The sequence below is a fragment of the Oryctolagus cuniculus genome, chromosome 1 (assembly GCF_964237555.1).
Source record: "Oryctolagus cuniculus chromosome 1, mOryCun1.1, whole genome shotgun sequence".
In the NCBI taxonomy this organism is placed as follows: domain Eukaryota; kingdom Metazoa; phylum Chordata; class Mammalia; order Lagomorpha; family Leporidae; genus Oryctolagus; species Oryctolagus cuniculus.
The window spans coordinates 17,712,702-17,724,867 of NC_091432.1; the positions used below are offsets into that span (position 1 = coordinate 17,712,702).

General features: G+C 39.6%; 1 protein-coding gene across 1 annotated transcript; it reads left to right on the forward strand.

Moving 5' to 3' along the window:
- The first annotated feature begins 3,525 nt into the window (after positions 1 to 3,525).
- Positions 3,526 to 4,437, forward strand: LOC100349051 (olfactory receptor 4C45-like). The gene has a single exon (XM_002708872.3). It carries the CDS (start codon positions 3,535 to 3,537, stop codon positions 4,435 to 4,437), a length of 903 nt encoding a protein of 300 aa, XP_002708918.2. The 5' UTR covers positions 3,526 to 3,534.
- Positions 4,438 to 12,166: the final 7,729 nt, after the last annotated feature.

The window sequence follows — 12,166 nt, forward strand, 5'->3', positions numbered from 1 at the left end:
GGGCTCCTGCCACCCATATGAAATATTGGGTTGGAGTTCTTGGCTCCTGACATCATCCTGGCCCAGCCATGACTGTCATGGCTATTTGGGGGGTGAGGGGTGAACCAGCAGGTGGAAGGCCTCTCTCTCCCTCTCTTTCTCTCTCTCTCTCTTTTCTCTCTCTCTCTCTTCTTCTCTCTCTCCCTTCCTACCTCCTTCCTTCCCTATTCCTGTATGTCACTGCACCTTTCAAAAAAGTAAATCTTTTGAAAAAAGTCACAAGAATACCACAATCTTCCAGCATAATGAAGCACAAAACCTTGAAGAATGGAACATTCATTATCAAGGAACCGTACTATTTGGGCCATTTATGTTTTCAGAAAGAAATCTGGTTTCTGATTTCTGACCTATGCCTAATTCTATCCCAGCCACTAGGACAGACTTGTTATCTTCACAAGTGGCAAATCTATAATGAAGATTTCAAATTAGCTCACCAAAATCTATATCTAAGTTATATCCAGAGACATGCCTTTAACACAAGATTAACTGCTTTTCCAAACTGGGCCTCTAGTGATGTTCCTGAGTACGAAGTAGGAGTTCGGTGCAAGACCTTCGCTGTTGCTTTGGCAAAATTTCCAACTAGCCTATTACTAATCCTCTGAGGGCTTCAGAAGCCAATGCCCCACCAAATCCTGTAGTTTGTGAGACTCTAATTAAACATTTCCCTAGAATCAAAGAGAGACTTAAATAAAAAGGGCCAGAGAGCGAGTCACAATAGCAGAGCTGTTTGAAGGCACAGATCTTGACCTCTCTTTCTAGGGAAACATAGATGAACTGGAGATGATGGTGCAAGCACCTGAGTCCCTGGTACCTACAGAACCTTGGCATTGTTCCCATCAATTTTAAATTGGATTGACTATGCCTCCAACATGTCTGGGAAAACATTTATATTTTGAAGGACTTATTCTTTCATAAGATGCCAAAAAGGTGAGTAGAATTTAAGTCCTAGACCTATCAAACTTCAATAACTGAAACAGCTTATTTCTGAGTAAATCCATACTGACAATAGGAACAAAAAAAAAAGTTCAAGTTTGGGAGAGTTCCCTACAGAGACTGCAACTTCAATCTTCTTATCAATTCATGAAATTAATTCGTGGATGTCAGAAGCTGAAGAAATTTACGACTGGGTTGATCTAAAAATTGAGGAATCCACAATCAACTAGACCCAAGCCAGTCATAACTAACTTTTCTCAATCTTTAAGCAGATTAACTTAATTCAGCTTATTTATTCTCGTTTATTCTTTTTAAAGTTAGATTCTATGGCTGTAAGTACATAGGTATTTCTGAAAACAAATGGAATGAGGTGATACACCCGTAAAATAAACAATATCTATAATACTTCCAGTCCAGACACAGTTAAAAACTGAGTCATGTATTCAACGTTGTGATTGACAATTTCTGCTTCACTAAAGACACTGATTCTGTGGATTTCTCTTTGTAATAATTTGAAGTTTTTCCTCTTTTAGTGACTTCTATGTTGTCACTTTGATGTCAGAAATTTGCAAATTAAATCTGTTTGGAGTGATTAACAACACAGTCATCACGTCCAGGAACGACTGATAGAAAGAAACCAACGCAGACACTGGGGTTTCCTGAAAATTAAAGAAAATTGTTTTCTTTAGTCATTTCTGTTGAAGCAGAGAGATCGTGATGTTCTTCTGAATCCAGAATTCTTGTGTAAAAAATACATGTTTGCATTTTTTTTTTTTTTTTTTGGACAGGCAGAGTGGACAGTGAGAGAGAGAGAGAAAGGTCTTCCTTTGCCGTTGGTTCACCCTCCAATGGCCACCGCGGCCTGTGCGCTGCAGCCGGTGCACTGCACTGATCCAAAGGCAGGAGCCAGGTACTTCTCCTGGTCTCCCATGGGGTGCAGGGCCCAAGGACTTGGGCCATCCTCCACTGCACTCCCGGGCCACAACAGAGAGCTGGCCTGGAAGAGGGGCAACCGGGACAGAATCCGGCGCCCCGACCGGGACTAGAACCCGGTGTGCCGGCGCCGCAAGGCAGAGGATTAGCCTATTGAGCAGTGGCGCCGGCACATATTTGCATTTTATAAGGAGCAGAGAAGAAATAAGTGGAGGAAAAAGAATAAAATAGCATGCACTCCTTTGTAACAACACCACCTACTCATTTTGAATACACATGTCTAGATCACACAAAAATAATATTTGTTTTTTTTTTGTTTTGTTTTTGTTATAAAGATTTATTTATTTATTTGAAAGTCAGAGTTACACAGAGAGAGAAGAGGCAGAGAGGGAGAGAGAGGTCTTCCATCTGCTGGTTCACTCCCCAGATGGCCGCAAAGGCTGGAGCTGTGCCGATCCGAAGCCAGGAGCCACAGGTCAGAAGCTTGGACTTAAGCCATCTTCTACTGCTTTCCCAGGCCGTAGCAGAGAGCTGGATCGGAAGTGGAGCAGCCAGAACTTGAACCGGCGCTCATATGGAATGCCGGCACTGCAGGCAGCGGATTTACCCACTATGCCACAACACCTGCCCCCAAATTAGTTTTTTTATACATTCAATATTTCCACCCTGAACAAGGGAAATTTCAAGTTTATCTCAGTTAACTGAATTTATGACAAATGGAAAGTTGTGTTACCTTAGTTGATCCTAATATCTGTATCCAGTCAACAGGAGACAGGATAACTTCATGACTCATTTTATTTCAGCTGTAGAAGTGAGAGAAGAAATACATTTAATCCAGAGAACAAGTCTAATGTATAAAGGATCAATTGCACAATTTACTTAAAAAATGTTATGGCTCTTCAGGGAAATTTGAACCACTTACATGTCTACTTACCAGATGTAGAAAGAGAAAACAAGACAGAAATTGATATGTTGTCTTAGATACAATATCCAGGGCTGTAGTGTGATTTATACTCAATGAGTAATTTTAATAATAATTAATGGCATATTGAAGAAAATAACCCTATCTTCAGCTCTGTCTCTGCTGTGTTCATGTGTCAGAGAGGCATAGTAGATCACAGCAAAGAGCTGGCTTAGAGTCATGAAGGCGTGGCATTTTCTTGCTGATATTCATGTGACTCTACAAGAAGATGATTTTACCCTTAGAGATGTTCATGACAATAGACAAGAAGAATTTCAATATAATTGGTTTTCTAATTATAACAAATAAAGTCAATTGTGAGAACTTTAGAGCTAAAAATAAAATTTGGAAGGCAACATTCATAATACTACCCTGGTGTCATTGTATTATTCAAAAGTATCATCATTATTCAGGCAATATATTAGGAGACCCTAATCTTTCTCTACACTTGATCTTAGCCAAAAGGCCGAGAAGCGATCCGAAACTTTCTCTGTCATTTAGTACAACTACTAAAAAACAGTGGGAGTGAAAGTATGGCTCCATCAACCTCAAACATCAGGACTAAAGAGGTCATATTTTACTATTGTATTGAAAGTACCACCACTGAGGAATATTGTGATTTTTTAGACAGGCCATATTTGACAACCCAACCTAAACTGAGGGAAAGGATGAACAACGTAACAGAATTCATCCTGCTGGGCCTCACCCAAAATCCAGAACTGCAGAAATTCCTATTTGCTGTGTTTTCAGTCACCTACTTGACCACATTAGCAGGAAACCTGCTCATCGCAGTCACCATCTTCGTTAGCCCAGCCCTGGGCTCTCCCATGTACTTTTTCCTGTCCTATCTGTCCATTATAGATGGTTTCTACTCTTCTTCCATAGCACCCAAAATGATCTTTGACTTGGTCTCTGAGAAGAGCACCATCTCCTTCAACGGATGCATGACTCAGGTATTTTTTGTGCATTTCTTTGCTGGAGCTGAGATCGTCGTGCTAATTGTCATGGCCTATGACCGCTATGTGGCCATCTGTAAGCCCTTGTACTACACAAGAATCATGAACCAATCTATGTGTGAATTCCTGCTGGGGGTGGCTGGGATCATCGGATTTCTGCATGGAGGCATCCAGATTTTGTTCATAAGCCAGTTACCATTCTGTGGCCCCAACATCATGGACCATTTTGCATGTGATCTCATGCCTCTCCTGCAGCTGGCCTGCACTGACACGCACACTTTGGGACCCCTGATTGCTGCCAACAGTGGGTCTATGTGCCTGCTCAGTTTTTCTATGCTGGTAGCTTCCTATGTCATCATCCTGCACACTGTGAGGGCAGAGAGTTCTGCAGGGCGTCGCAAAGCTCTGTCTACCTGCTCCTCTCATATCACTGTTGTCATCTTATTCTTCGTACCTTGTTCATACCTGTACCTGAGACCCATGACCAACTTCCCCACTGACAAGGCTGTGACTGTGTTTTGCTCCTTAGTAACTCCTATGCTGAATCCTTTGATCTACACTCTGAGAAATGCAGAAGTGAAAAATGTTATGAAGAAACTCTGGGGTAAACAATGAAAATTGGTAATTTAAAAAATTTTGTGATACTAGTAATATTTTAGAGAGAATGATTCCTTTCTGATTAATTAGAACTAGAATGATTATCTTGATTGGATCAAGTTTCTTTAGGAGCCCATTTATTTTGAACCCACTGACACCCATTAAATCACAATAGGCACAAATGCAGACAACACAGCATTTTTAGAAGCCCCTGAAATACTTTAATTTCTTTTAAAATAAGAAGAAAAAGTTAAGACTTCAAATACAATTTAATTATATTCCAATTCTATAAAGATATAATTTTTACCATTTTTCTGAAATTAAATAGTTAAAAATGCTGTTAACAAATTCTTGATGCCTTGATTGCAAATATTAAATAAATCAATACAATATTCTGGAACACATTTCATCCCCAGCACTTTAGCTCACATGAAGTTTTAATTCAAAACAGGAAAAACAACTACATCATAGAAAGAAACTTCAAGAAGTGCCTTTTTCAAAATAATATTTTTTTACATTCCTGTGTCTCAAAGATTTTCAAATATTCTCCTACTACAGTAATAGAAAACTTTGTACTTAACACAACCAGAAAGAGAGAGACACTGGGGGCCAGCACCATGGCTCACTTGGTTAATCCTCTGCCTGCAGCGCCAGCATCCCATATGGGTGCCAGATTCTAGTCCCGGTTGCTTCTCTTCCAGTCCAGCTCTCTGCTGTGGCCCGGGAGGGCAGTGGAGGATGGCCCAAGTGCTTGGACCCCTGTACCCACGTGGGAGACCAGGAGGAAGCACCTGGCTCCTGGCTTCGGATCGGTGCAGTGCCGGCTGTGGCGGCCATTTGGGGAGTGAACCAGTGGAAGGAAGACCTTTCTCTCTGTCTCTCTCTCTCACTGTCTACAACTCTACCTGCCAAATAAAAAGAGAGAGAGAGAGAGAGACTCTGAACACAAATGTGCTTTTTAAAATATTACATATCTACCAATTCCTGTGGTATGCAGTTATCTACAAAAAGAACTGGAATAGAATTGGCCATAGCAAAGAAACTTCTTTATAAGGTCTTTAGGGTTAAGTTAAAAAATATCCAGACATTAAAATCTAGCTTTAAATACAAAAAAGGGGAAAAACTCTTGGAATATTAAACAGTTATTTTTAGACATTATAAATGAGGTAAGAAAAATCATCTAAAAAGTTATTTACGGAAAAGAATCCATACCGTGAAAATAATGAAATACTAAAAGATAGAGAAATAATCAGTTGATTTCATTGGGGGTAAGGGTTTTGGAGGATTATATGGTTTTTTTAAGAGCCAGGTGAAAATTGTTCAAACACTGAACAACCTTCAGGGGATGCCAGCAGAAGCTAAGGTATGCTGGGCTGCAGTTCCTGGCAGGAGACCCCAAGAGCATGCTGCTGTGTTTAGCCAGCCGTGAACACAGGAGGACACGAAGTCTGTCCCAGGCTCACTTCACTTCCAAACACACCATAAATGTCACTGGCTCCCAAGTAAGGACAGTATAACAGTGGGTTACCACTTAGCAAGGATGCTTTATGGGCAAGTATCCAGGTCCCTGGGACTGAGGGCCAGCTGATCACCAACTCCCTGCCCTGGGATTAAACAGTCTCTACATATGTCTGCAGTACAATTGAAGTAACTGGTGAGGATGACTGTGAAATGGCTGAGCAGAACTAATGGAAAAGCTCTCATGAATGACAAATGCTGTCCACCCCAGTCCTCTGGAAGACGGAGGAGAAGGGAGAGAGCAGTGCCAGGGACTGCGAACTCCACCTCTGTACTGGGCTGGTGGTTTCTGTGGGGGTCTCCCAAAGATTCAGCACAGGGAACCAAATAGCACTTGGCTCTACCATGTCCTGTGTTCTCAGGACTTATTTTTTAAACATGCATTGTTTACTTATTTGAAAGGCAAAGCTACAAGAGGAAGAGATAGAGATAAAGATAGAGAGAGAGTGTGTGTGTGAGTGTGTGTGTGTGAGAGAGAGAGAGAGAGAGAGAGAATCTTCAATCCTTTGGTTCACTCCCCAAATGGCTGCAACAACCCTGGACTGAACCAGACCAAAACCAAGGGCCAGGAACTTCATCCAATTCTCCCACATGAGTACAGGGACACAAGCACTCAGGCCATCTTCCGCTGCTTTCCCAGGTGCATTAGGAGGGAGCTGGATGGATGTGGAGCAGTGTGGTCTGGAACCAGCACCATATGGGATGTCTGAAAAAAACACAGGTGGAGGCTTAACCTACTATGCCACAACAGCAGCCTCTGTTATCAGGACTTTATACCAGGCTAGATATCATGTCAAATGCCTTTAAAAAATAAGACATTTTGCCATAATTTCCTATGACTATGTTGTAAATTTATGCAAACAAATAAAAAATCAAATTTATTGGGCATCATTGTGGCATAGCAAGTAACAGCCACTGCCTGCAAAGCCAGCATCCCAACTGGGAGCCAGTTTGTGTCCTGGCTGCTTCACTTCCATTCCAACTCCCTTCTGATGGCCCAGGAAAATAGTGGGAGATAGCCCAAGATCTTGGGCCCCTGCTACTCACATGGGAGACCCAAATGAAACTCCTTGCTCCTGGCTTCATCCTGTCCCAGCGCTGGCCATCTGAGGAGTGAACCAGTAGATGGAAGTTCACTCTGTCTCTCTCTCTCCCTATCTCTGTGTAACTCTTTCAAAATAAATAAATAAAATATCTTTTTTAAAAAGTCAAATTTATCTTTTAAAGATGAACTTGTTAGCAGAAACAGTGGAAGCCAGTTGGTTGGGAGAACTGGGTCCAGGAGATGTATTGCACAACTGGGTGACTGCTGTTGATAACACAGCTGTATTCTGAAGAATGCTAAGGATGTAGATGCAAGGCCTTCTCACTCTACAAAGGGGTAACTGTGAAATGACATATGTGTTAATTAGCTCAATTCACCTCTATCACAGTGTATATATATTTCAAAACATCAGGTTGTACACGATAAATATATGCAATTTTACTTGTAAATTTAAATAAAACAAAATGCTAAAAGAAGAAACTCACTACCTCCAAAATATGTGAAATGTGTGCCTAGGTCAGGAGTTCATTTACAGAGAGTTCAATACACACATTATCTATCATCACCATCCCCATCAACATTATTATCCCTAATTTTATAGTTTCCTGTTTTTCCCACTGTGAAATCCTTTATTTACCTCACAAAGTTTGACTCTTGATCCTAAAACACCCTCTGTTGATGACTGTTCTACTGTGTCGTCTATTGCCTCTATCTTGTGAACGTGCTTATTTCTCTTCTGAGAATATTCTTTTAAACCTTTTTTCCTTTTGTTTCATTTACTAGATCTCATTTTTTTCAGAAAATACACTCTTAGACTGTACAAATATTTGATAACAGGATATTTGCATGAATATAATTTATAAAGCAAAAACTTTAAAATTCACCATTAGAGGTTCAGTTAAATAAATTTAATGAAGTTTGTACCCTGTGCCATCACTCAGACTGTTATCATAGAAAGATCTTGAATTATGTGAATAAATATATTCATGACATAATTTTTAAGTAGGAAATGGGCTAAACAAATTGGTATTGAAATATTACCTTACTTTATAAACTCGCATATCTATGATAGCTACAAAGATATGTGCAGAAGAAGAGAAAGAGGAGGAAGAGAACAGAACAGAGGAAGAAAAGAATGTGATGATGACTTGAAGGATACCTATCAAGGTGTTGATTGTAATTAGTTCTAGGTAATGGGCTTCTAGGTATATTACACACACACACATACACATACCATATTTATTTTCTCATTTTATGAACTTGGTAAACAAATGTGTTCTGAAAAAAAAATATTTCATGTGTTCTGCACAACAAAGTCACAACTACCTTTGCAAATAATATTAGTGATATTTTTTAAATTTCCTAGAATACCTCTCATAATATTTATTTACACACTCAACCTGTTAATGTTTTTCAAAAGTAAACAGTATTCATAGTTTGGAACTATTCATTGTTTTTGTTTTGTTTTGTTTTGTTTTTGACAGGCAGAGTGGACAGTGAGAGAGAGAGACAGAGAGAAAGGTCTTCCTTTTGCCATTGGTTCACCCTCCAATGGCCGCCACAGCCAGCGCGCTGCAGCCGGCGCACCGCGCTGATCCGATGGCAGGAGCCAGGTGCTTCTCCTGGTCTCGCGTGCAGGTGCAGGGCCCAAGCACTTGGGCCATCCTCCACTGCACTCCCTGGCCACAGCAGAGAGCTGGCCTGGAAGAGGGGCAACCGGGACAGAATCCGGGGCCCCGACCCGGGACTAGAACCCGGTGTGCCGGCGCCACTAGGTGGAGGATTAGCCTGTTGAGCCGCGGAGCCAGCCATGAACTATTCATTGTTGACCTGGAAAACAACAACAATAAAAAAGGTACCCTTAAGTCAACTCTTTATGCTGTTCGATATTTTAATTAAAAATCAAAGTGCTTGTTAAATACCAACTAAAATAAGTGTGATTTTTCTGTAAATTCTTGATACAAAATTTTAGCAAGCTGAATCAAAAGCATAATTTTGTAAACACCCATGTTCTTAACTGTGTCAATATATTGGTGATTCATACAGTGTATTCTTGGGAATCTCCAAGATCTTATTGGGGTATCCATGAAGTCAAAAGTATTTCTGTAATTAACTAAGGTGTTATGATCTTTCTACTCTTATTTTTCACAAGTGCATAGTATAGTTTCCCAAGGCTACATAAATCATGATATTACAATCGTTTGAATCAAGAACCAGTTATGAGAATCTAAACATCTTTTTTTAAGCTGGACATTGAGAGGTTACCAAAATATAAAGCAATATCCCATTTCTCACTAAATATCTTTGTTTTGACATACTACAAAGCTAAAGTAATTAAAACAGCATGGTTCTGGTGTGAAAACTGAGCATTGATCAACAAAACAGAATAGATATTCAAGAAATTAATACATATACATGTGACCAATTGATTTTCTACTAAGGTACTTTGAACAAACATTGGAGAAAGGATAGTTTTTTCAATAAGTGGTTATGTAAAAATAATATACATATGTAGAAAAATGAAATTACATCCCTACCTCACACCATACACAGAAATCACTTCAAGATGGATCAAAGACCTAAATTAAGACCTGAAACTATGAAATTACTGGAAGAAGACATATGGGAACACCTCAAGACATTGATATAGGCAATGATTTTTTGGATAATACCCCAAAAGTGCAGGCAACAAAAGCAAAACGAAACAAACGGAATAGATATCTGGCAGAATGGGAGAAAATATTTACAAACTACTTACCTGAAAAAGGATTAATATCAGGAAAATATCAGAAACTTAAAAAACTCAACAACTACAAAAAAAACCAATCCAGTTAAGAAATGGGCAAAAGATCAGAATAGACATTTCTCAAAAGAAGAAATATTAATGGCCAATCAATATATGGAGAAAACGCTCAATGCCATTAGTAATCATCTTAGTTAAACTGGCTCAATTATACTCATACGTTTATCATCAAACAGGATAAATGAATGAGTGTATAATTCAAGGTCTCAATTACATCTAATTATCAATTAGCATATCAAAATACAAAATAGTGAAAAAAGATAATACCTGAAAATACTACAAATGCTGTTTTTATGAGACACAGTAGCTTGGGAACAAAACAGGAACCATTTCTTGATAATCTCCCAAGTTTACTGCTTCTTGGAGATCATAAAACAAATACTTTTCATGTTAATTTCCAGTTTATATATTTCTTAATATAAATGTTGCAAAAAAGCAAATTAGAAATTATTTGTCAGATGAAAGATAAATTTATTATAAAGTATGGGAGTTTATATTCTTACAGAGTGAAACTTTGGAAGGAATACCGTCAGACTTTTAAAAAGCAGGAAAAAAATAAACATGGACTTGAATCTCAGATTCCAGAAAAAAATCAATATTCTTTGGAGTTTGAAACAGGAAAAGTTAGGAAAAATAGAAATAAATGCCATTTTCTGTTACAAAGAAATAAAAGCAGAATATATTTTCAAACCCAGGAGAGATGGAAAAGCAAAAGGAAGGCCGGCGCCGCGGCTCACTAGGCTAATCCTCCGCCTAGCGGCGCCGGCACACTGGGTTCTAGTCCCGGTCGGGGCGCCGGATTCTGTCCCGGTTGCCCCTCTTCCAGGCCAGCCCTCTGCTGTGGCCAGGGAGTGCAGTGGAGGATGGCCCAGGTGCTTGGGCCCTGCACCCCGTGGGAGACCAGGAAAAGCACCTGGCTCCTGGCTCCTGCCATCGGATCAGCGCGGTGCGCCGGCCGCAGCGCGCCGGCCGCGGCGGCCATTGGAGGGTGAACCAACGGCAAAGGAAGACCTTTCTCTCTGTCTCTCTCTCTCACTGTCCACTCTGCCTGTCAAAAAAAAAAAAAAAGAAAAGCAAAAGGAAGCAACATTTTTGTGGGAGAGTAGGAAGGGGTTACAATAGACAAAACAATATCAAATAAGCACATTGAGCGATTGCTCTGTACCAGAAATTACACTACAAACCACACAGATTATCTAACTTAATTTTCACAATAGCACTTTGAGATATGTACGATCTTTACATTTCTTTCTCCTACTATATTCAGGTACATCATTGAAGCCTTTAAAAATTCTGTCATTTGCATGGATGGAGCTACAGGATATTTTGTTAAGTCAAATAAACCAGACACAGAAAGACAAGTTCTTCATGACATCAGTTTAATGAGGAACGTAATATATTCTATAGCTAATCTATCTTTATTTTAAAGACAAGGATCGAGGGCAGTTGTTTGACCTAGTGGTTAGGACATCAATTGGGATGCCTGCATCCCATATCAGAGTGCCTGGGTTCAAGTCCCAGCTCCACTCCTGAGTCCAGCTCAGGTAGCACACCTTCATAGACAGCAGGTGATGGCTCAAGTGGTTGTGTCTTTGCCATCCACATAGGACACCTGGATTGACTTCCCAACTCTTGTCTTAGACCTGGCCCAGACTCAGCTGCTTCTGGCTTTTGGTAAATGAATCAATGGATGAGAGGTGTCTCTCTCTCTCTCTCTCTCTCTCTCTCCCCTCCCTCCTTATCTCTATCTCTATCTCTCCTTCCCTCTTTTAAACAAATTTAAAAATAAATAAATACATAAATAATTTTGTTAAAACACAAACAGTAGAGGCTGATAAAAGTTTTATCATTTACTTAAGGTCATGCCACTAGTAAGCACAGAAACTAAGAGTCAAACTCAGGTTAACCCATCTTCAGATTCAAATTTTCTGCCCATCTGCAATGATGTAGCACTGTACTGCTGATGGTACAAAGGATTAGGAGAGAGTGTAGAAGCCAGGCCTGGATGCACATAAGGCTGCCTACGTAGCTAAGCATAAATAAAACTTTTCAGTTAAATTTTGCCTCATGTTTCTAGAACTCAATTAATCATCACACAGGCTCAAACAATATCAGCATAAATTGCTATTTCAAGATAAAAAATAGGGATTCAAAATAACTGATTTTGAGCTTTGATTTCAGCCCTCCAAAACTAGGTAATTTTGATTAATGAATTAACAACATCATGAGATACTGTTTCCTCATTTCCAAGATAAGAAGAATAGTTATTCATGCCACTTATATTTCATGTCATTATTTTATAATTATCATGCAACTCAAGTCAAAAAATTAAATAAACCATAAAAGTCTATGAAGAGTAAAGAATGGATTTGGTGGAAAAG